Raw genomic sequence first — 25,692 nt, 5'->3', positions numbered from 1 at the left:
CAAAGTTCCATAGGTTACTATAGTACTTTGTGTGTCTAAGTGCTTTGAAAATGAACCTCATAGTGCACATCAAGGACAAAGCCTCTCCCAAAAAGTATAGCCACTCTTCCAGCTCTTCGGGATAAACTTGTATTTCATAAAATGTAGTTTAGTTTACTGACACCTACAAGATTTTGTAGATTTTTCTGTGACAATATGTTCATGTATTAAAACAACTTGAGGATCCCATCTCTACATTCAAATATTCCTGAAATAGATGTATATTAAAGATTCATACATTATTGCATTTTTTTCTAAAATGACTTTGAGGGCCTTGTCAAAGGAGCCATAATGATAAATTAAGTTTATTAAGCTTTTCTGTGTATACAATTCTGTGACAGCAAATGTAGCCAGAAAATGTATAAGAGCTTCTGATCTAGAGTTTAGATGTAAAATAAACATTGTTTTCTTTAGATTTTGACTGAGTCATTGACTACCCGCAACCTGAAGTTAATAAACTCCACAGAGACTCCTTTATATTTCCAACTACTTTTGACAAAGCCCTTTAAACTGCTTGGAATAGACCCCAACCAGAGTGTGAAGACATCATATAGTGACAGAGATGAGCAAGGAGGGAATCTTGTACTCCGCCCACACGAAAACATGCTGGTAGGTGAAGTATTGGTGGGGGTTGCATTTTTTTTTTATTAATAGTTAATATTAATAGTTATTAATAGTTAATTGCACTATTTGTTTATTAATGAACATGTTGCAGAGAATCACTCAGATCTCACTCAGATCAGAAGATAATTTAATGATATTCAGTTCCAGCTCTCAATGCCTAGTACCTGGAGCCCTATAAAACAAGGGCAAGCAGAGGAATCTGATGGAGGTGATAGGCTCTGGAATAATCTGAGGAAATACTTTTTTACAGAAAGGGTAGTAGATGTGTGGAAAAGTCTCCCAGAAGAGGTGGTGGAAACAGAGACTGTGTCTGAATTCAAGAGAACCTGGGATATACGCATGGGATCTCTCGGAGAGAGAAAGAGATAATGGTTACTGTGGATGGGCAGACTAGATTTGGACTTTATCTGCCGTCATGTTTCTATGACATCAGTTGCAGGGGCTGGACTCTAGATATACTTTATCGGTCTTGCCCCTGCAGCTGATGACCCCCACTGAGAGCCAATGCCCCCCCCCCCCCCCTACTACCATCAAAAATGCCCATTAAATGTAATGTAATCAAGAGGCTTGATATAATAATAAATAATAATAATAACGGCTTATATACCGCAATACTGTGAAGTTCTATGCGGTTTACAGAAGATTGAACAAAGGTACAAATTGATTGACTTTAAGAGGGGTGGAAGAAAGAGAATTAATAGGACAGGAAATCCATTGTTGAGGAGAGAGTGATCAATAGAACACTATAGAGGGGAGAGAGATGAGAGGATCAGTTGTCTAGATGCTTTAGGAACAGGTGTGTTTTTAGACGCTTCCTAAATTCCTCATAAGTAGTGGGCAAAAGCAATTGCTCTAGGTCTTTACCCCATAATGCTGCTTGGTGTGAGAGAAGGTGTTCATGCTGTTTTTTTCAGTTTACAACCTCTCACTGGGGGGAAAACGAAGTTGGAATGTGAGCTTCTCTTGTGTCTGTTGGCTGAGAAGAAGAAAAGGTCAGTTATGTATTTAGGGGCGAGTCCGTGTAGTGCTTTAAAGCAGAAGCAGGCAAATTTAAACTTTACACGTGCCTCCATTGGCAGCCAATGCAGCTGCCGGTAGTAGGGTGTCACGTGGTCAAATTTCCTTAGCCCAAAGATCAGTCTGACTGCTGCATTTTTCATCAATTGTAAACGTTGCATATTCTTTTGGGAAATTGCTAAATAGGCGATGTTACAATAGTCAAGTAGACTTAGTACGAGGGATTAGACTAGGGTTCTGAATGCCGATGTATCGAAATAAGCTTTAATGGATCTGAGTTTCCAGAGAGTAAAGAATCCCTTTCTGATTAAGGAGTCTACCTGATCTTTCATGGTTAGGCATTGATCCAAAGTTACACCTAGTATCTTTATGGTGGGCTGGATAGGGTAATTAAGTTTATTGATACATAGTGGTGATTTGGTGTCAAGCGGATGTGGTGAAGCAACGAAGAAAGTTGTTTTTTTCTGAATTAAGTTTGAGCCTAAAGTTTGTCATCCAGTGCTCCATCACATTTATGGCTTCTGAAGCTTTGGGAATAGTTTCAGAGACAGAATTAGCGAATGGGATGATAATCGTAAAGTCATCTGCATAACTAAATAGTTTTATCCCCAGCTGGGTTAGCTGCGTGCCCAGTGAGGACTTGTAGATGTTGAAGAGCAATGGGGATAGTGGAGACCCTTGTGGCACACTGGATGGATTGCTCCAGGTGTTTGAAAGCTCATAATTAAAACGTACCTGATAAGTGCGGGATATAAGGAAGCCACGGAACCAGTTCAAAAATGCCCATTAAATGTAATGTAATCAAAAGGCTTGATATATCACCATTCAGACAACTTAGGTATTGCTAAGCAGTCTATAATAGAAAGAGTGGAATAAAACATAACAAGGATGGGAGAGATAAATTTACAAGTTGTAGGAGAGATTTTAAGCAGTGCATTGAGTGTAGATGTTTTGAATTAACTCAGGTTTAATAAGTCACTTGAGTTTGCAGTAGGAGTGTTTGAGCCTAAGTTCATGTGGCATGGAGTTCCATAGACAAGGTCTTATGTAGCTAAATGCTGTTTTGCAAGCTACATCAAGCCAGTGTACAGTCAGTGGTGGAAGGTATAAGAGAGCTGGTTGTGATGAGTGAAGACAATATGATGGAGAATATGGTCTAAGAAGAATGAAGAGATAAGCTGATGCCATAGACTTTTATGTACCATGGTTAGGAGTTTGTATTTGATTTGTGCTGAATTGTGTTCAGTAATTAAGAGAGAAGTCACATGGTCAAAACAGTGGAATATTTGTGTTCAGTAATTAAGAGAGAAGTCACATGGTCAAAACAGTGGGATATGTGAAAGTTTTACAGCTGTAGATTCTACTGACTGAAGTCTTTTGAGCGCACGTAGAAGGAAACCACTGTATAGGGTATTACAGTAATCCAAGTGCAATATTACAAGTGCTAAAATGAGTGGAGGGAGGGAGTGGTGAAGGAGAAGAGCTTTGCAGATTATAGGCATTGCTATGGGGTGGCAAGTGCCATCCAAAAAAATTGCTATGTCATCCCTTTGCCACTCCAAACAAAATCAATGAACTTCCTTCTCAGGTCCTGCATTGCCTCACTACCTTCTCCCTCCCATTCCCTCAGGTACATCTCTCTCCTCTCCCCCATGATTCTACAAACTTTGTTGCAGTTGCTAGCAGGCACAGAACAGAAGGGAAGAAAGCTGAGAGTACCAAGGAAGAGAGTAAGTTCCAACATCAGGGGGAGGAGTTAGGACCCTTCTTGTTTCCATGGTAACAGGGTGATGAATGCAGGGAGGTGAGACCCAACCAGTGAGTCACATAGGCTGAGACTTCTTTCTGCTTTAGAGAGCAAGCGCCAGAGAGAAATTGAGTGAAATAATGTTCATTAAGGGAAAGAAAAAGAGAAGACAGGGTGTATATGAAGGGAAGAGGGAAGAAATGCACACAAAGAGAAGGGAAGAGAGGAGACATGCAGCCCTGGAAGTAGAGAAGATGAGAGCACCCAGGGAAAGGAAGGACCAAAGCTCAAAATCCATAAAGTTGCTGGATCCGTGAAAATTAGGAGGTAAAAAGTAGTGGTGGTTGATGATTCCCTTCTGAGGGATAAAGAGGCATCCATCTGCAGACCATCTGATGTCCTGGGAGGTGTGCTGTCTTCCTAGTGCCAAAATTCAAGATGTTACAGAGAGGTTGCTGAGACTCATCAAGCCTAATATCTGTTATCCAATGCTACTCATCCCAGCTGGCACTAATGATACTGAAGGAGTCTGGGACTGGTTTTCCTAAGTTTTCTCCTTAATAAAATGCTGAATTATGTTTAGCTGCAGACCTAACTTATCTCATGTTCTAGCCTGCCTGCCTTGGGTGTTAGCTGGGGCATTCTAACTTCTTATGGCTATCTCAGCATAAACGACAAGTAACAGAAAGACTGCAGAGCCTAGATAAGTGACTTGCTAGTGACCTGGTAGTGTGAGCTGAGGACCAATGATTGTTAAGAAAAGTAACACGTGAACAATTTTTATCTAGAATTCAGTTGTATAGCCAGAAGAATGTATAAATATCTCTGTAAAGTCCTGTTTTCGGCACTTCTGAATCCAGCTTGGAGCTCAGTAGTCGCATACGTATGCTAATCTGTGCTTTCTTCAAGTCTCTAGGTTTTTTGGCTGCCCAAAGTGACCTTTCAATACTGTGAGGTACTCCTCTGAATGTATCAAAAGTGACTTCAAGGCTCTGGGAAAGAAGGTGAAGCACTCAGGTGTGCAGGTGGTGGTCTCATCGATCCCCCCTATCAAGGGTAAAGGCTAGGGCAGAGAAGCTCACATCCTGGAGATGAATGCATGGCTGCACGAATGGTGTTGTCATGAGCATTTTGACTTCCTGGACCATGTGGTGATTTTCCAAAGGCTGCTAAGCCGGGATGGTGTGCATCTATCAAAGAAGGGAAGAAATGTCTTCAGCAGCAGACTGGCTAACCTACTGAAGAGGGCTTTAAACTAGTGTAGAATCGTCAGGACAGAGTGATCAAAGCCCAAGGTATGTATAATCCCTCAGGTAAGTGAATCACTAAATACCTTTACACAAATGAGAACAAGGGGCAATGTCTGGAAAGCAGTATATACTAATGCTTGAAGTATGGAAAAAAAGGTTCTTGATCTAGAGACTTGATTGGAAGAGGCTGAGATGGATTTAGTGGCTATTAGGAGACATAGTTCACCGAGAGCTATGACTTGGATGTAGTTATACTGTTCAGGAAAGGAGGGGAAATGGCATTATCTTAGCACAAACAGACAATATATTCTCACATGTAGGTGATGTCATTCACAGAGACCGGGACAGACTGTACAAAAGTGTACTGGTTAATTTTTTCAATGCTTCTCTAGAGTCGGGAGTGGTATCGGAGGATTGGAGAAAGGCGGATGTGATCCCTCGCCACAGAAGTGGAAGTAAGGAAGAAGTAGGGAACTACAGGCCAGTAAGTCTGACTTCTGTGGTAAATAAATTAATGGAAATTCTTTAAAATAAAGAATAATGCAGTTTCTGGAATCCAGTGGATTACAGGACTTGAGGCAACATGGATTCACTAGGGGCAGATCTTGTCAGACAAATCAGATCAATTTCTTTGATTGGGTGACTAGAGAATTGGATAGAGGGAGAGTGCTAGATGTGGTGTATTTAGATTATAGCAAAGCCTATGACAGTGTTCCACACATGTTCCTAATAAATAAACTGAGTGTCTTCGGTATGGGCCCCAAAGTGACAAACTGAGTCAGGAACTGGTTGAGTAGGAGGCAACAGAGGGTAGTGGTCAATGGAGATTGCTCTGAAGAAAAGGATGTTACTATTGCTGTGCCTCAAAGTTCGGTTCTTTGGCCTGTTCTTTTTAACATTTTTGTAAGCGATATTGCTTAAGGGTTGTCAGGTAAGATTTGCCTCTTTGTGGATGATACCAAAATCTGCAATAGAGTATATATCCCTGATGGTGTGGATAACATGAGCAAGGACCTAGCAAAACTTGAGGATTGGTCTGAAATTTGGCAGCTAAGATTTAAAGCTAAGAAATGCGTGGTCACGTATTTGGGCTGCAGAAACCAGAGGGAACTGTACAGTTTAGGGGATGAAGAACTTTTCTGCATGAAAGAGGAGTGGGACAGGTGTGATAGTCCTTGATGATCTTAAAGTGGCCAAACAGGTTGAAAAGGCAACGATGATAGCTAGAAGGATGCTTAGGTATATGAGGTCTGGTCAATAAGTTCAAGGACAGTTTGAATTGCGCGCCAATGAAAAGTTCTTTTGAGACGTGCTAGGTGGCTTTGAGTAGCTTGAAACTAGAGAATGACACGTGGCGGTTTACCCGCGGCTACTGCGTTTAGCTGCGGGTAACCCGCCAAAAACGGGGAATGAAAATTAGCAGCCTCTGCGGGGACGGGGACAAGGCCATCACCGCCCCGTGGAGCGGAGAATGGTCTTGTCATCGCAGTGAGGCATAAAGGATCGTGCGGTCCCCGCAGCCCCCACCCGCACGGCGGCTCGATCATTTAACCAGCTTCCTCTCTCCACCTCACCTTAGTTTGCCGGCTTTCTTTTTTGGCGACCGGAACACTTTCAAAAGAGCCGCGCACGCACGGCTGCTCAGTATTCAATCTTCTGCTCTGACCCAATCGGAAACAGGAAGTTGCAGCAGAGCAGAAGATTGAACTTTGAGCAGCTGCGCGTGCGCGGCTCTTTGAAAGCATGCCGGTCGCCGAAAAAGAAAACCGGCAAACTAAGGAGAGCTGGACAGCAGTAGCGTACCAAAGGGGGGGGGGGGCGGGAGGGGCGAAAAAGGTAATGGCGCCAGGCCTTGGAGCACCGAGGCAGACCGCTTTTCCCCCCTCCCATCCGAACCCCCGCTGACCCTCCTATCTCTCCCCCCCAAGTGAACCTTTCCGACCCTCCCAGCGAAAGCAGCAAACCTCCCTCCAGTAGCGTCGGCTTTCTCCTCCCTCTGCCGCATCATTGATGATGTCATCAGTGACGCGGCAGAGGGAGAAGAAAGTCGCAAAGGAAGTTTGCTGCTCTCGCTGGGAGGGTCGGAAAGGTTCACTGAGGGGGGAGATAGGAGGGTCAGCGGGGGTTCAGCTGAGATGGGGGAGAAGCGGTCTACCTCGTGCTCCATTACCTTCTTCGGGCAGCAGCAGTGTTTACAATTCGCTGCTGTTGCCGGCTTCAGGCCTTGTTCTCTGCCAGGTCCTGCCTACTTCCTGTTTTCATGAAGACAGGACCCGACAGAGAGGAAGGCCTGAAGCGGGCAACAGCAGTGAATTGTGAATGCTGCTGCTGCCCGATGAAGTTCAGGACATCGGGGAAGGAGCAGGGAGAAATCGGCTGCAGGCTTGGGGGTGAGGGTAGGGAAAGAATCGTGGAAGTGGAGAAATTGGCACGATGACTTTGAGGGGCTAGGGGGAGAGAGAAAGAAAGGAAAAAATAAAGAGGGGGGGCCAGGGGAGAGAGAAAGAAAGGCAGAAATAAAGAGGGGTCAGGGGGAGAGAGAAAGAAAGGCAGAAATAAAGAGGGGGTCAAGAGGGAGAGAAAGAAAGGCAGAAAGAAAGAGGAGGGCCAGGGGAAGAGAGAAAGAAAGGCAGAAATAAAGAGGGGGGCCAGAGGGAGAGAGAAAGAAAGACAGAAAGAAAGAGGAGGGCCAGGGGGAGAGAGAAATAAAGAGGGAGGCCAGGGGGAGAGAAAGAAAGGCAGAAATAAAGAGGGGGGCCGGGGGAGAGAGAAAGAAAGGCAGAAATAAAGAGGGGAGTCAGGGGGAGAGAGAAAGAAAGAGGGGGGGGGAGGAGAAGAAAGAAGGACCAGAGACTCATAAAATCACCAGACATAAAGGTAGGAAAAATGATTTTATTTTCAACTTAGTGATCAAAATGTGTCCGTTTTGAGAATTTATATCTGCTGTCTATATTTTGCACTATGGCCCCCTTTTACTAAAACGCAATAGCGGTTTTTTAGCGCATGGAGCCTATGAGCGTCGAGAGCAGCTTGGGGCATTCAGCGCAGCTCCCTGCGCTAAAAACCGCTATCGCAGTTTAGTAAAAAGGGAGGGGGAATATTTGTCTATTTTTGTATAGTTGTTACTGAGGTGACATTGCATAAAGTCATCTGCCTTGACCTCTTTGAAAACCCACGGAATATAAATGATAATTAACATTTTCTCTGCGTACAGCGTGCTTTGTGTTTTTAAAATTTTATTGTTGGTAGATCATTTTGACTTGGCCACAAAGGTAAGGGGGAGGGAGGGAGGGGAGCTGCTGAAAGACATCTAGTAATCCTTGCAGGCTTGACTGTGCAGGGAATTATTTTTGTAAAATCATGTTTTGTTATGTGACTGGCATTATCTAGACTTTAATTTCTATGAATGAATAGAATGAAAATGATATAAAATTACTTGCTTGCGGGGACCGCGTGTTCCGGCTCACACAAGGAAGGAGGGGGTGAAAGGGAAAAAGTTTCTCTTCCTTGGAAATAGATTCTGAAGTGACCTCATCAAAGAAGACCAGCACCAAATGTACAAGAAATCCCTTAAACAATGTCAAAAGAGCCCAAAATAGAAAACTGCTACTGCCTTGAGACTCCATTATTGAAGGAATCAACTTGAAATCACAGAAGAGACAGAAAAAGGTTAAATGCCTCATGGAATCCTCAGGTACAAAACACAAACCAAATTGTGAATGAAATCAGAGCAGACAGTAAGAATTATAAAATTGATGTCATTATCCATCTGGAAAAAAAGGCGTACTAGAAATAATGCCTCAGCAATACAATTTTCAGAAGTTCTATTTGCTCATGGTAAGGGAGAAGAGAGACTGCTAGTGATTGTGGGGGGACTGATAGAAGATATGAAAGAAGGGTGGTAGAAAGGAACAGATAGATGGTAAAGGAGGGAGGGAAGGGTGGTGGTGGAAAGGAATAGAACAGACATTGAACGAGGGTAGAGAGGAACAGACCCTGAAAGGAAATGTGGAAGGCAGAGTGGGGAGAAGACGCTGGAAGGGAAGAAGACAGATGCCAGACTATGGGGGAGCGGAGGGAAGAAGATGGATGCTAGACGGGGACGGTGACGGGGTGGTGAATGGGATGGCAGTGGCGGTGACGGGGCGGTGAAAGGGATGGCGGTGACGGGGCGGTGAAGGGAACGGCGGTGACGGGGCGGTGCAGAGGATGGTGGGCCGGGGACGGTGCAGTGACGGGGACAGATTTTTTCCCCGCGTCATTCACTACTTGAAACCTCACGAGTAATCTTCTTTTTCCCATTTGTTTATATCTGTTTTCATCTCCGAGCTATAGCAGTTTTTGTGAAAGTGAATTTTCTTGATCGGCTATTTTTCATCATATGCGACCTGAATGAGCAGCACTACAGTGTGAATTTCTGTTTTAAATTTTGTAAGACTGGTACAGAAACTTCTGAAACGTTGAAAGTAGCTTATGGGGAACATGTCATGAGTCGTGGAAGGTGTTTTGAATGCATCAAAATGTGCGAATTTTGCACACAAATGCAATGACAGTTCTTCCCCAGCCACCTTATTCTCCTGACTTGGCCCCTACAAACTTCTTCTTGTTTCCTAAACTTAAATTCATGCTGAAAGGAAAGTGATTCGACTCCATTGAAGACATAAAGCAAAATTTGACGCAGAAACTTGTGGTGATTCCTGAAGATGTGTTTAAGGACTGTTTTCAGAAGTGAAAATGATGTTGGGAAAAGTGTATATGGAGGGAAGAGGCATACTTTGAAGGGGACCCAATGGAATTGTTTAATAAATTTTTATAAAATCAGTTCTGGAACTTTTTGAACAGATTTTGTATAGGGAGAGGAAATGGCCAGTAGGAAAAAGAAGGTATTGATGCCCTTGTATAAGACTTTGGTGAGACCTCATCTAATATAATAAAATGGTAGGACGCGCATGCGCACTAAAAAAAACGTGTTCCCTGATCCGTCGCATTTTTTTTAGTGCGCATGCGCGGGTTTACGTCACCAAACTCGGCAACTTGGACAACAATCGCGCTTATGCTCAAGCCGCCGCCACGAATCCTCTCTCGAACCGCACCAGGATCGAGAGAGGAGCTGCGGCGGGTGCTTGAGCATAAGCGCCATTGTTGTCCCCCTACCTAGATGCGAGGCTGCGGCGGCCTTCCTCACGGTTTCACGGTGCTTGGTCCGCCAAACAATTCCTGCCGTTGACCAAATTTGCCCCACCGTTCCTTCCCTTCCTCCATCAGGTACAGTTCAGCTCCGCCTATGTTAAAAGCAGCTGCTTTGAAATTGGAGCCCTGCCGCCACCGTAACAAGTTCCCTCTGCCGCGGTCCCATATGTCAGAGAAGGGGCGGGACCAAGGCAGAGGGGAAAGTGCTACGGCAGTGGCAGGGCTCCGATTTCGACGCGGCTGCTTTTAACATTGGTGGAGCTGCACTGCACCTGATGGAGGGAGGGAAGGAAAGGTGGTTGTGCGCTGTTGAGCCCCTCTGCACGGGCCCAAACCAAAAAAGGAGCCAGGACTCTTCCCAACCCGGCGCCGCCAGACCCGACAAAACGGCCCTACACTCACAGACCCGCGAGCAGGGTTGCCATGGAAACCTAACCGGAATTACATGCAGTCGCGCAAGGGTCAGTGAGAGGGGATCAGGAGCTAAAGAGAGATTGAAAAAAAACAAACAAACAACAGTGCACAAGTAGAGAGAGACACACAGACAGTCACAGAAGGACAGGGGGCTAAAGACACAGATTGAAAAAATAACAAAACACAGAGGACAAGGAGAGAGAGTGACACAGACACTCACAGAAGGACAGGGGGCTAAAGAGACAGATTGAAAAAATAACAAAACACAGAGGACAAGGAGAGAGAGACACAGGAAAAAAAATGACAAACAGACATACAGCAGCCAAGGAGACAGACATACTTACATACAGCGTCCAAGTAGACAGACAGAGAGACAGCAAAAAAATACAAACAGCCAAGGAGAGAAACAGAAAAAAATAAAAATTACAATGCCCAAGGATAAATTCAGGAAAAAAAACCTTCCAGACATACAGTGGCCAAGGAGTTAGACTGAAAAAAAGGCATACAGACATACAGCAGCCAATGAGACAGACAGACTGACAGCGACCAAGTAGACAATCAGCAAAAAAACACAAACAAACACACAAAGCAAAAAATTAGAAACATACAGCGGCCAAGGAGACAGGCATGCAACAAATAGGAAAAATAAAAAAACTTTTAATAAATCAACCATACATGAAGAAGGAATAAAAAAAAAAAAAAAAAAGGGAAAAGACACCTACAGGGAAACACAGGATCAAGAGCATACAGAGAAAACAGAAGTTTGCAGGAATCAGGAACATATAGAGAAAGGAGAGCAGAGACCCCTGCAAGAAGAGAAAAATAGCAAAGAGACTGGGGATGAGAAAGAGAGCAGAGATGCTTGCAGGGAGAAAAAGCTAAGCAGTAATGTTACAGCTTGAGAGTGCAGACTGAGGAAGAAAGCAGAGACAGCGCTACACAGGGAAATGGAGGGAGGAAAGAGACAGAAAGAAAAATACAGACAGACATAAATTCTAGCACCCGTTAATGTAACGGGCTTAACGACTAGTTTAGAATATTGTGTACCATTCTGGAGACGCACCTTCAAAAAGATATAAACAGGATGAAGTCGGTCCAGAGAAAGGCAACTAAAATGGTTGATGGTCTACGTCATAAGGCGTACAGGGACAGATTGAAAGATCTCAATATGTATACTTTGGAGGAAAGGCGGGAGAGGAGAAATAGGGAAGGGGTAAAACGCGGACCTTACGGACCTCGCAGATCTAAAACCGCATGTCCTTAAAAATCCGAGGTTCGTGCATTGACAAGTCTGCCTTCGCTTTCCCTGTAGCTCAACTCAGGCCCCCGGCTCCCTCGCGGACCTCACGAATCTGAACTGCACGTCACATCCTTAAAAATCTGAGGTCCGCGCCACTTTTAGTCTGGCTCTGACAGAGCTCTATGACAATTTAACTCTGACGGATCCTAGCATAGGGAGGAAAAGCATTAGGATCCGTCAGAGTTAAATTGTCATAGAGCTCTGTCAGAGCCAGACTAAAAGTGGCACGGACCTCAAAAGTGGCACGGACCCCGGATTTTTAAGGACGTGCGGTTTTAGATCCGCAAGGTCCGTGAGGTCTGCGTTTTACCCCTTCCCAGAGAAATATGATAGAAATGGTTAAATATCTATGTGCCATAAATACACATGAGGCGAGTCTCTTTTATTTGAAAGGAATCTCCAGAGTGAGAGGGCATAGAATGAGGTTAAGTAGTGATAGGCTCAGGAATAATCTAAGGAAATACTTTTTACCGAAAGGTTGGTAGATGCATGGAATAGTCTCCCTGTAGAGCCGGTTGAGGCAAGGGGCTCCTTTTACTATGATGCGCTAGCATTTTTAGCGCACACGCAAAATTACCATGCGCTAAACCGCGCGGTACGCTTCTAGAATAACACCAGCTCAATGCTGGCATTAAGATCTAGCACACGGGTCAAATTAGCGTGCCCTATTCCGTACGTTAAGGCCCTAACGCACCTTTGTGAAAGGAGCCCAAAGACTGTGTCTGAATTCTAAAAAGTGTGGGACAGACAAGTGGGATCTCTTAGGGAGAGGAAAGGATAGTGGGTACTGTAGATGGGCAGACTAGATGGACCATTTGGCCTTTATCTACCGTCATATTTCCATGTTTTTATAAAGGGAAGGAAAGAGGGGAGACATACTGCAAATAAAGAGAAGGTGGGGAGACATGAACATATAGGGAAGGACAGAGGGGAGAAATGCACATGAAGGGAAATGAAAAGGAAAGCTAGATAGATTTTAAAAAAGGTAGAAAAAATGAAGAAAGGTAAACATGAAAGGTCACTTCCTGCCTTATGTCTGTCTAGCACTGAAGGAGAGAGGAGCCTAGGAAGGAACGAAAACCCAGGGCAGACTCCCTTATTGGAAGAGCTTTTAGTAGTCTGATAGACCCTGTGATAGAAGGCAGTATGTGTATGTCTCTTTATGTTCAATCTTTTTTTAAAATTAAATCTCAGAAAATAAATGCAAACCATAGTAGGGTATTAGAGTCATTTTTGAACTGAACAAATTAGAAACCTGTTATAATCCCCCCCAATAACTCCCCTCCCCCCACCATTGTATGTCCAGACATCAGAGGCATATTTGTATAACAGCATAACAATTAGCAGAAGAAACTTTGTAATAGGCATGTTTCCTCAGTTGTATTCTACTATTTTCTCCTAGGTTCAAGTGTCATTCTGTACTACTTTGGAATTGTTAACCTACCAAAATATGCCTGCTAATAAATTGGCTTTTGGAGTCCAGCTGCTTGAGTCTGAAGATGGTCATAAGAAGCTAAAAATTTATCAAAATCTGGAAATTGAATACAACAACAAAACTGTACAGGCAAGTATAAGCAAGGAAGGACAAAACTGTATCTATGCAGTAGCATGTTCGTAATCAAGAGATTAGTCTGAGGCTATATCGTGCATTTTAGAAATCAAGACAAGCAATATTCAGTTAAAAAAATCACTCTAACAATGGTTTGTTTGAGCTTATCTTTACAAAATCTATCCAGTAAATGCTAGCAATATTAATGTGTGTGCGGATAGATAGATAAAACATTCTTTGTCTCATATTCACCAATATTCTCCCCTATAGTTTATCTAATCATCTATCCACACACATATGTGGATATTTTATAAACTAATGCCAACAAAGTAAGTTTATAGGACAAACAACTTTATATATGTTGTCCTATAAACTTGCGTTTTTGCCATTAGTTTATAAAATAGCACATAACATCACTTCTCCATCCACATGAATATAAGTATGTACTATATCATATTCTCTGAGGACAAACATAATATTCTTACATTAGATTTCATTAGTATTTATTGATTGGTAATATTCCAAATAAGGAGTTCTATGTGATCTGCATGAAATAAAACTGGTCATACCTAGGAGATTACATTGTTACATTCGGTGCTTTCTTAGGGATTGCAGTCTTTACATGGGGGTCATGACATCATGATATGTGGGAACTGAGTTTAGTGTTGCTTCCTGTGTTAAAGTTGGCCTTTTCCTTGTGTTAGGAATTTTGTGAATAAATAGGTTTTTAGATTTTTACAGAAGTGTTTGTAAGTAGGGGAGGTTCTTACTTGGTTTGGGAGAGAGTTTCACCATTTTGCTGCTTGATATGGTAAGGTTGTTGAGTGTATTGTACAGTATTTCATACCCTTGAGGTTGGGGAATCTCAGTCATAGGTGGTTGCTAATCAGGTTGTAGTTCCTGTATGGTGGTAGTTCTACTGTGTACATCAAGTAGTCAGAAGCTTCACCATGGAAGATCAGGAAGGGCAGTATCTGTAGAATGAAGAGAGCGAGAGAAGGGGGCAGATGATGGAAGTGGGGAGAACTTGTGCCGTCAGCTTCAGGCACATATGGAAAAGCAGCAGCGGTCCCTCACCTCCTCACCACTGTTGTTGCTTTCCCACATGCTGGATGGATGGTGGAAGAAGATAGAGTTAATGAGATAGAGGAGGGATGAAAGAAAGGGGTGGCAAGCTGTGAGTAGACACATTGAAAAAAGGGAGGCAGGAATTAGAGAAGGAAGAACAGAGAAGAAAAGGGAAGAGTGAGGAGAATTCCCAGAAATGGGGGAGACAGATATCAGATCTAAGTGGAGGAAATGAGAAGAGAGAGACGCTAAAAACCACAGGGGGGAGAGAAGGAGAGATGGAATGATAGAGATGCCAGACCATGGGGGAACCAGAGGGAAGATGATAGATGCTAGATCAAAGGGGGGAGCAGAATGAGAGATGGCAGAGGGAGGTAGAGATTTTCTGAAAGGGGCAGACACTGGATAGAAGAAAGCGAATGACAAAAAGATGAGGAAAGCAGAAACCACATGACAGGTAGAAAACAATTCTGTTTTTTTATTTTATTGCTTTACGATAAAGTCGTATTGTAGCTGTGTTGATAAATGTTTAGAAATAGAAACAAGATGATATGCTTGTTAAATAATGTGAAAATTTATAAATAAATAATAATAATTTAAAAAAAAAGAAATAGAAATGGTGATCCTTTTATTGGACTAATTGTAATATATTTTTGGCTAACTTTCAGAGACCAAATTCGCCTTCCTCAGGTCAGGACAGGATACTGTAACAGCAGTATACTTTACTGACCTAAGGAAAGAGGGTTTAACCTCTGAAAGCTAATTAAAAAATGTATTAGTCCAATAAAATGGTATCTTATTTTCCATCTTTGTTTTATTTTTATTTGTTAATTTGTAAAGTGATTTGCTATTTCTCTTTTTTCAAATTTACATCTGCTATCTTTATATTTTGTTCAGTATTGGGGGATATGCACCACTGTTTCTTCACTCCTAAACTGTACTGTTCCTTCAGTTTGTAACACAAGGCAGCATGCTGAATGCTTTGCACTAGTGCTGCCCGATTCAGGAAAAAAAATTCAATTCAATTCGATTCAGCCTATTGAATCGATTTTTCGATTCGATTTTCCTACCCAATTGGGTGATTTTATAAAACATCCTGGTGGGTTTATTTTATAGCCTCTTCGCCCACTTTGCCTTCTCCTAACCACACTGGCGCTGTGGTGTAAACAAAATAAACAAACAAAAAAGACTTTTCCTCTCTCTGTTAAATCCTAGCTCATGTTTGCAGTCTAACAAAAGCTCTGTCAGGATATACGTTTCAAATCTGACTTATTGTAATCACAAAACAGAAAATAAAATTATTTTTTCTTCCTTTTGTTGTCTGGTCATTATTCAAATCTACCCAGCTCTGGTTGTCTTCTGATAACTTGCTTGCCAGGGTCTACTTCTTTCTTCTTTCTTCGTGCTAACCATCCATCTTCCATCTCTGTCCTCCCCTTCCGTTTTCCTTCCCTCCCCCGGAGGTCTGGCATTTTTCCTTTTTTTCATCTCCATCCACAGATCCATCTTTTCTCAACTATCCTTTCATCCAGCATCTTTCCCTCCTTCTCCACCACCCCAGGGTCCACCATATCTCCCTTTCTTTTCCCAACTACCCTCATATCCAGGAAATGGCCGGCGACGCTGAGTCATGGCAGCTTGTGACCTCCTCCACGGGCAAGCACAGGAAACCCCCCCCACACCTTTTTCAATCTCCTCATCTTCTTCTTTCTCTTTCTCTCATCGACAGGGCAGCTCTACACCAACCCCTCAACTCACCCTGAGGAACAGATTCCAGATTCTTCAGGAAGGACCTACTGATGAGGAAGAGGAACGGGCCCAACTCACAGCTCCAACTCCGGGAACAACTGACTAGGCCCAACTCACAGCTCCAACTCCGGGAACAACTGACCAACCCCCTACGAAGAAGCGCAGAGTAATAGTTATTTGGGAATCCATGCTGAGGGCACGGAGGGACCAATTTGCAGACCGGATATGGATTCGAGGGAGGTCTGCTGTCTGCCTGGAGCCAGAGTACGGGATGTCACCACCTGTCTTAATAGACTACTCAAACCTCAGGACAACTTTCCCATGCTTCTCGTCCATGTGGGGACAAACGACACTGCAAGGAACACCACCAGAGACTTTAGAGCCCTGGACGAGAGGCTGAAGCAGACCGGAGCGCAGGTGGTCTTCTCCTCTATCCTCCCTGTTAGAGGCAAGGGGAGAGCCAGGGACGAGCGTATCCTGAGGACTAACGAGTGGTTACAGGGATGGTGCCGGGATATGAACTTCGGATTCCTGAACCATGGAGAGGCACTACAGGGACTTCAGGGACCAGACGGACTCCATCTGACCAGTAGAGGTAAGTATGTCTTCGGACACCGACTAGCCCGCCTGCTTCGCAGGGCTTTAAACTAGGTAAGTCAGGGGAGGGTACCCACTCACATACCAGTACAGTAAGGAACTATCCTGATGAGATGAGTCAAAGCTCTGAGGTAAGTACCCACACTGCAAACAGTTCTCTAGGGGTCACACCAACTCACGTAGAAAAAGAAAAAGTATCAAAGGGATTTAGCAAACATAAAGAGTGGAGGGCTATGTATGTTAATGCACACAGTTTAGGTAATAAACTTCTAGGATTAGAGACTGAAATAAGGAATGCTGACCTAGACGTGGCGGCGATATCCGAAACTTGGCTAACGGACTCTCATGGGTGGGATATGGCTATACCGGGTTACAACTTACTTCGTCGGGACAGAGAGGGCAAGTTAGGTGGGGGGTAGCATTATATATTAAAGAGGACATCAAAACCACCAGGATTACAGATGTCAAATACATAGGGGAATCCCTCTGGGTAAACCTGGCAAGAGGCAGAGAAAAGTGCCTGTATCTTGGTGTGGTATACAGACACCCCCTAGACAACTGGATGACATGGACACAGACTTAATTGAAGACATTGAGAATATCACTCTAAGGGGAGACACTGTACTACTTGGGGACTTCAATATGCCTGATACAGACTGGAGCACACTTTCAGCGACAACCAGCGCTAGTAGGAGGCTAGTAAACTCCATAAAAGGAGCCCGTCTCAAACAAATGGTGATGGAGCCCACTAGGGCCCAGGCGATTCTCGACCTGGTACTCACCAACGGGGAAAGCGTCTCAGAGGTCTCAGTAGGAGATACGCTAGCCTCCAGTGACCACAACATAGTATGGTTCAACCTTAGGAAAGGCTTCCCTAGATCAAACACGAAAACAAAGGTACTCCATTTCCGCGGCACAGACTTCGCACGCATGGGAGATTTCGTCCATCGGACGCTGCAGGACCAAGTGGAGACCGATGATGTAGAAGCTAAGTGGTTAATACTGAAATCAACCATACATGAAGCACCTAGCCGCTTCATAAAATCAGTAAATAAACGACAAAGAAACAATAAACCCCAATGGTTCACCGCAGAGATCTCGCACCTTGTTAAGGAGAAGAAAAAAGCATTTCTTTCCTACAAGCGTACGGAAACAAGAGAAGCCATCATGGAATATAGGACCAGATCCACAGCGGTCAAAACAGCAATTAGGGAGGCCAAACTTCATGTGGAAGAAACTCTAGCAAAGAACATTAAGAAGGGGGACAAATCCTTCTTCAGGTATATTAGTGATAGGAAAAAGAACACAGACGGGATAGTACGCCTTAGCAAACCGGATGGGAATTACGTGGAAGCAGATTCAGATAAAGCTGAACTACTGAACGAATACTTCTGCTTGTCTTCACTTGCGAGGCACCAGGACACGGTCCTCAGTTAGAGGCTAAGTCAAGTGCGGACGACCCGTTTCAGAATTTTGAGTTCACACCAGGTGAAGTTTACAGCGAACTGTCAAGACTAAAGGTAAATAAAGCCATGGGACCAGACAATCTGCACCCAAGAGTGCTCAAAGAGTTGTGCGATGTCCTGGCGATACCGCTAGCCGCACTCTTCAATCTCTCCCTAAGCACGGGGAGAGTACCTTTGGACTGGAAAACAGCCAATGTCATTCCTCTGCACAAAAAGGGTTGCAGGGCAGAGGCTGCGAATTACAGACCGGTGAGTCTCACATCAATAGTGTGTAAACTCATGGAAACTTTAATTAAACGCAAATTAGACACGATCCTGTCTGAGGGAAATGTACGGGATCCCAATCAACATGGATTCACCGGGGTTAGGTCCTGCCAATCTAATCTCATCAGCTTCTTTGACTGGGTGACAAGGAAGCTAGACTTGGGAGAGTCTATGGACATCGTGTACCTGGATTTCAGTAAAGCATTTGATAGCGTCCCACACCGCAGGCTGTTGAGCAAAATGAAATCGATGGGGTTAGGAGAAACACTAACTACTTGGGTCAATGATTGGCTAAGTGGAAGACTTCAAAGGGTAATGATTAACGGTACCCTCTCTAAAACATCGGAGGTGACCAGCGGAGTACCGCAGGGTTCAGTCCTGGGCCCACTCCTTTTCAACATATTCATAGGGGATCTGACTCAGGGGCTTCAGGGTAAAATAACATTATTCGCCGACGACGCTAAACTATGCAATATAGTAAGGGAATGTAATTTACAGTATAGTATGGCACAGGACCTGCTTACATTGGAAAGATGGTCCTCGACCTGGCAGCTGGGCTTTAACACAGGGAAATGTAAGGTTATGCACCTCGGTAGCGGTAATCCATGCAGAAATTAGACCTTGAATGGAGAAACTTTGACTTGTACTTCGGCGGAACGAGACCTAGGAGTAATCATCAGTGCAGACATGAAAACTGCCAATCAAGTGGAGAAGGCTTCATCTAAAGCAAGGCAGATGATGGGATGTATCAGTAGAAGCTTTGTCAGCAAGAAGCCTGAAGTCATAATGCCATTGACTGACCACACAAACTCACTTGTGAAAAAATGCTTTTATACGCTATGGAAACTAAGAACCATAAAAAAATTCTTTGACCCTTCATCATTCAGGTTGCTGGTACAGGCACTGATCCTATCCCTTCTTGACTACTGCAACATCATCTACCTAGGCATCCCACAAAAAACAATAAAAAAACTAAGATTAATACAAAACACCGCCGTTCGCCTAATTTTCGGACTTAGAAAAAACGACCACATCAGCCCCTACTACAAGAAGCTGCACTGGCTTCCAATAGAAGCGCGAATTCTATTCAAATTCGCTTGCACCTGTTTCAAACAAGCCTGGGGACTAGCACCTTCATACCTATAAACTCACTTCACCCTACACAACCCCACAAGAATGACCAGAAACAAAAACATCTTTGCATACCCAAAGACCACAGGCTGCAGATACAAATCCTTCTTGGACAGAACCTTTAAGTTCCAAGCGAACAGACAGCAAACCTGGCTGAAAAACCACATAAACGAACCAAATATGACTTATAATACATTCCGCAAATCGATCAAAACCACCCTATTCGCTAAATTCATTGACTAAAACGGTCCCCCTCCCCCACTAAGACCCCCCTCATGGATGTTCTAAATCTTTCAGACACTCATTACCCTTAGATCTCCAATTAATATGTAAGTTTACCATTTAGACTATTGTACGGCATCTAGACTCTTTGTTCGGTACTGTATTTAAACTTATTGTATAGTATTGTATTTAGACTTACTGTATTGTATTATATGTGGACTTATTGTATTGTATTAGCATTGTACTGTACTAAGACCTTTGTTATTCGCTGAATGTCCAGCCTTCTTACATTGTAAACCACCTAGAAGTCGCCTGACTATGGCGGTATAGAAAAAAATAAAGTTATTATTATTATTATTGTACAGAACCATGGTGAGACCTCATCTGGAATACTATGTACAATTCTGGAGGCCACATTACCGTAAAGATGTGCTTAGAATCGAATCGGTTCAACGGATGGCCACCAGGAGGATCTCGGGGCTAAAGGGTCTCTCGTACGAGGAGAGACTAAACAAACTACAGCTCTACATTCTAGAAGAACATAGGGAGAGGGGAGACATGATTGAGACATTTAAATACATCACGGGATGTATCGAGGTGGAAGATGATATCTTCTTTCTCAGGGGACCCTCTGCCACTAGAGGGCATCCGCTCAAACTCAGAGGCGGGAAATTTCATAGCGACATCAGGATGTATTTCTTCACAGAAAGAGTGGTTGACCGTTGGAATGAGCTTCCAGTGCAGGTGATCGAGGCCAGCAGCGTGCTGGACTTTAAGAATAAATGGGATACCTATGTGGGATCCCTACGAGGGTCAAACTGGAATATCGGTCGCTAGGTATAGACTTAAGAGGATGGGTCAGTAGGGTGGGCAGACTTGATGGGCTATAGCCCTTTTCTGCCGTCATCTTCTATGTTTCTATGTTTCTATCTCTACCTCCCCTCCCCTTGTATCCAACTTCTCTCCCTTTCTGTTCCTTCCCTCCCTAAATCCCATTATCCACCATCTCTCTCCCACTCCTCTGTTTTTAGACCCATTATTTCTTCCCCCCAAAGTTTGGCATATGCACATATCTTTGAACCTCCCCTTCCCTCCCTCCGTGTACCTCTACACCAGGACTCCCTCCCCTGAAGGTCTGTCCCCCCTGAAGGCCTGTCCCCCCAAAGGATTGCACCTCCCCCGAAGGTCTGTCCCCCCTTAAGGCCTGCACCCCCCCTGAAGGCCTGCACCCCCTGAAGGACTGTACCTCCCCCCCGAAGGATTGTCCCCCCCCCCCTGGAAGGCCTGTGTGTTCCCCTCTGGCCTCCCACGCCTCCCGTTACCTGATTGCAGCAGAGAGCAGCCTGCAGAAAGGATCGTGGATACTTTAGTGATCCTTGCAGGTTGCCATAAGCCTTAGGAGCTGTCGTCCTTCTGCCTCGGTCCCGCCCCTCCTCTGATGTCAGAGGCAGGATCACGGCAAAGAGATGACAGCTCCGGAAGCCTATGGCAACCTGCAAGGATTGCTAAAGTATCCGCGATCCTTTCTGCAGGCTGCTCTCTGCTGCAATCAGGTAAAGGGAGGCGTGGGAGGCCAGGGGGGAAGCTGGACACTGCAGCACTTCCCGACTGACCCTTCCCCCTCTCCCTCTAAAGCAGGAGCGGCAGCGCTGGCCAGCAAGAGGCAGTGCTGCCGATCCTGCTGTAGGGGGCGAGGGGGGAGGGTCAGATGTTGAATCGGGAGGCTGATTTTTGGGGGTTTTGAATCGATCCAAATCGATTCACCCAAAATGAATTGGTGAATCGATTTGAATCATGAATAGGGCAGCACTACTTTGCACTGCTCCGATGGTCACAGAATTCCTATGATCATCAGAACAGCACAGAACATTCAGCCCGTCAGCCAGTGCTAAAAACACTTTTATAAAAAGGGAGGGGGGAGTTTAGTTTGTGGTTACTTATTCCATACTGGGTGAGGGTGGTTCTGTGTCCTGTGTGTATGAAAGACATGGTTTTCTGTTAGCGCTGATCAGCCTTGTTTGGCAAAATGCATCAGGTATGGTTCCTGGGCGCACCTTGAATATACCTGATTTGAATCTCCTTATTGCCTGCCGATCTTCTTTTGTTCCACGTTGGATTCTTTGGTGGACCGCTTGCCTTGTTGTTTTGTTACAAATTAACATACATGGAGTGGAACATACTAGAGTAGTTACCCATATGTATGTATTTTTATACATACATATGGGTTACAGTTGGATGACATAGAGTGAGGCAGTTGAGAGGAGTTGCAAACTTGGTTATTAATATAGACTTATGTTTCGGATAGTATTACTGCTTTACAATGCATTTGAACACTTTTATATACGTATGGAAAGGGTTTAGAGTTAAAGTCCTGGGCAAGTAGGTGGGAAGATAAGGAAGGGGGTTTTGTTCAGAGATGTTTGGGGTTTGCATAGAACTAAAACTGTACACTGCCACTGGTAATCTTTGTTATTTGTTTTGAATTTTATAATAAAAGAAAAAAAGAAATACAAGTGGAAATAAAGAAATAAATAAGAAAACAGGTAAATAAATGTGGGTGGGGCAGGAGGTGGGGCATGGGCGGGGCAGCTAGGGGTCCCATTGTACTTGAGTGCCTAGGGGCCCTCAAAGAATTAATCCTGCCCTGGCTAGACTTTCTACTAGACTTAATACAAGGAGTTCCCGCTCCCACTTCGTTAACATGAATGGCACCTCATCCTCCCCTTGGAAACCGATTTGCGGAGTTCCTCAGGGTTCACCTCTATCCCCGATTCTCTTCAATGTTTATATGTCCTCTCTGAAACTCCTCCAACTATCTCCCTTGGAGACACTTTACACCTACACCGACGACATCCTCGTCCTCCTCGAGACTGACTCTAACCTCACCAACCTCTCTGATAACATCTCTTCTTGTATAACGAATCTCCAATCCTGGGCTCTCACCATTCAAATGAAACTAAATGAGACCAAAACAAAACTACTTTGGCTCGGCCCAAAATTAGATCAGCTGCCCACCCTCATCCCACTATCCTCTGGCACCAAACTGCAGCTTGAGCACTCAAGCAAAGTTCTGGGAATCATCATTGACTCTACACTGTCCTTCAACGATCACCTCAACTCCTTAGTAAAAAAAATGCTTTTTCAACCTTCACATGTTAAGGAAAGTCAGATCCTGCTTCCACCAACAACACTTTGCTGTCCTCGTCCAATCCATTATTCTATCCAGACTGGATTACTGCAACTCCATCTACTTAAGCCTAACAAAGAAAAGTCTTCTCAGACTGCAGCGGATTCAGAATACCGCGGCTAAACTAATCTTCGCAAAAAGCAAATTCGACCACGTCTCCCCGCTTCTTTCTAAGCTTCACTGGCTCCCAGTTATCCTCAGGGTTAACTACAAATGCACCTGTCTAGCTTTCAAGTCTCTTCACGGCATCCTTCCTCCCCTTTTTCCACTTTCTTGGCTCTCCTTGAATCCTAACTCCACCAGATCCACTCAAAAATTCAAACTATCCTTCCCCTCTTTAAAAGGCATATCCCATAAAGGCAAACTTGGAACATCCCTCCTCTTCAGGATCACTGAGCTGTGGAACAGCTTTACTGCCTCTCTTCGGAGTTCGACCTCCCTCCAGAAAACATTTGAAAACTTGGCTTTTCTCTAAAATGTAACTACTCCCTCCCTCTCCACTATACTAAGTCCCCTCTTTCTTTCCTTTTTACTAAGCCCTTCTTCTTTCCATTGGAGTTCCTTTCTTTATTAATTCCTGTAAACCGTGTCGAGCTCCACTTCTGTGGAGATGATGCGGTATACAAACTTAAGGTTTAGTTTAGTTTAGTTTAGAGTACAAACTCAAATTTTATCCCCTTCTGGAGCATTTTTTCTGGACTCCCCAGCAGGGAAACAAGAAAAAAAGGTGAAGGTCAGAGACACTGTACAAAGATTACTGAATATGGTGGCCTTAGGGCCCATTGCAGAGTCCGACTTGGGGAGGTATGACACATGCACAGTTGAAGCACTAAAAGCTTCTAGAATTTATCTGAAGGTAAATACCGGTAAGCTTTTTCCCACAGTGGATTCCATTAGATGATGCCACCCACTTGTGAGGACATAAATATTGCTATCCATGAAAAAAACCTACTAAAGGTAAGCTACTTGTTTTTATTGCCTACTGTGGGACTTATATTGCTAGACTACCTTTCTAGCCTGTTGTGAGATTCATATTGCTAGACTACCTTTCTAGAGAAATTTGTATTGTTACATAATTGATAACTATAATACTTTGTTTTCTAATCATTATAGCAAATACCCCTATATGCAAACCTTACTGTGCCAGTGTTGGAGCTTTCTTGTGACACAGTTGATTTTGGTACCTGTTTTGTTGGGCAAACCAGGACAAAAGAGATCTTCCTATTCAATAAGAGCGGATCAAAAAGTTACTGGACTGCACTGATAGGTATGAAATCTTCAGTTCATGACTAAACCAAGTGTCTAAAATATAATTAAAGCCAATGATACAAGATGCTGATAATAAAAGTTGGTATTTGTATATTTTCTGGGGAAATTATTTTGACTTTCCACAAGGGCCAAAAACCACTCTCCCCCCCCTAAAAAAAGTACGCATACATAAATTATTTTATTTTCACAAATTAGATTATTATTACTATTATAACATCTTATATATTGACTTTTCTTTTTCAAACCTTAAAGTGTCTTCAGTTTCATCAATCCACGTTGATGAAGTTAATTCTCAATATTATTACTGTGACCCTTTGGCCTCTCTCCTCCAAAAAGAGCAATAGTTACCCATTCATCACTTTAGAAATTAAATTCAAGATATTGGTTCTAACATATAAGATCTATCATATCCATATCCCAACCTGTCTACCATCATTGCTATTACCATATGTTCCCTTATTGCCTGCATTCCTCTCAAGCCAGTTCACCTATCAATATACATACATAACATTACTAGGAAATCCATATTTTCCTTTCTAGGCCCTTAGCTTTGGAACTCCTTTTGGTCCTACATATGAGCCAAACAATTACTTCCTAATTTTTTTTTTTAAAGTATACTAGCTGATGACCCGGCGTTGCACGGGTATTTAATTATAGCAATAACACAGTAAATGGATTGAAATAAAGATACTTTATAGTGGTAAATGAAATTATTTTTTTACAGCTTTATAAAAAGTACAATAATCAAATTATAATGTGAAATATTTGACAAAATGAATACAATACAACTAACACAAAACTTGATTATAAACAACAATTTTAGTTTCACCTCCAGGAGCAAGAACATATAAATTCTTGGGTGAACCCACCCTTGATCAAGCAACATAGAGTTGTCCATGGGAAAAACAGGGGGATCTTAAATCCACTCCACAGTATGTAATAGTCTGTCCCTGTGATTTGTTGATTGTGATAGAGAATGCAAGTCTCACTGGAATTTGCAATCTCTTAAACTGAAAAGGAAGATCTGTTGGAATAAGTGGCATCCAAAAGTTCCAGTATTGATTTAAACAACTCAATATGTGGAAACTCAGGTTGAAAAGAAACTCCATGCAGTTGTTTCCCGGTTCAGAATGGAACCTGTGTTCCTAGTTCAGCATATGTGAGTACTCATGTAATGTAATAACATTATGAACTGGGGTGCATGAAGGAAACAGTTACAAACACAGTTAGAACATACAAACTCTATATGTATGGTGTCCGTGGTAGAATAGAAACGATGTCCCTAGTGGTTATAGTGTCATAGAAAGTGTTTTATAGTTGGAATTACAGTGTGAATGGCAGCTTTTTACATTTTTTCCATTGACATGAATGGGTGAAATCTGATTTTCTGTTTGTAGCTCCGCCCACGTGTGCAGGTGGGCAGCGAGACCCCCAGAACATATCACCCCAGGTAGTGAGGGATCTGCATACCAAGTTTTGTTCAAATCGGTCAAGCCGTTTTTGAATTACTGTGAGAATGGCAGCTTTTTACATTTTTTCCATTGACATGAATGGGTGAAATGTGAATTTCTGTTTGTAGCTCCGCCCACGTGTGCAGGTGGGCCGCGAG

The 25,692-nt window shown here is 43.4% G+C and overlaps 1 protein-coding gene across 3 annotated transcripts in view; it reads left to right on the top strand.

The window, feature by feature from the left end:
• DLEC1 (DLEC1 cilia and flagella associated protein) overlaps positions 1-25,692 on the top strand; it is a 386,841-nt gene that overhangs the window by 349,556 nt on the left and 11,593 nt on the right. For all 3 annotated transcript variants that reach the window (XM_033931738.1, XM_033931737.1, XM_033931739.1), the window contains 3 exons: positions 454-648; positions 12,984-13,145; positions 23,928-24,081. In XM_033931738.1, coding sequence (XP_033787629.1) covers positions 454-648; positions 12,984-13,145; positions 23,928-24,081 — 511 coding nt within the window. The remainder of the gene's footprint in view (positions 1-453; positions 649-12,983; positions 13,146-23,927; positions 24,082-25,692) is intronic.

This window comes from Geotrypetes seraphini, chromosome 2 (assembly GCF_902459505.1).
Source record: "Geotrypetes seraphini chromosome 2, aGeoSer1.1, whole genome shotgun sequence".
Classification (NCBI taxonomy): Eukaryota; Metazoa; Chordata; class Amphibia; order Gymnophiona; family Dermophiidae; genus Geotrypetes; species Geotrypetes seraphini.
Note: the sequence above shows the minus strand (reverse complement) of the source record. Positions and strands in the feature narration are given on the sequence as shown.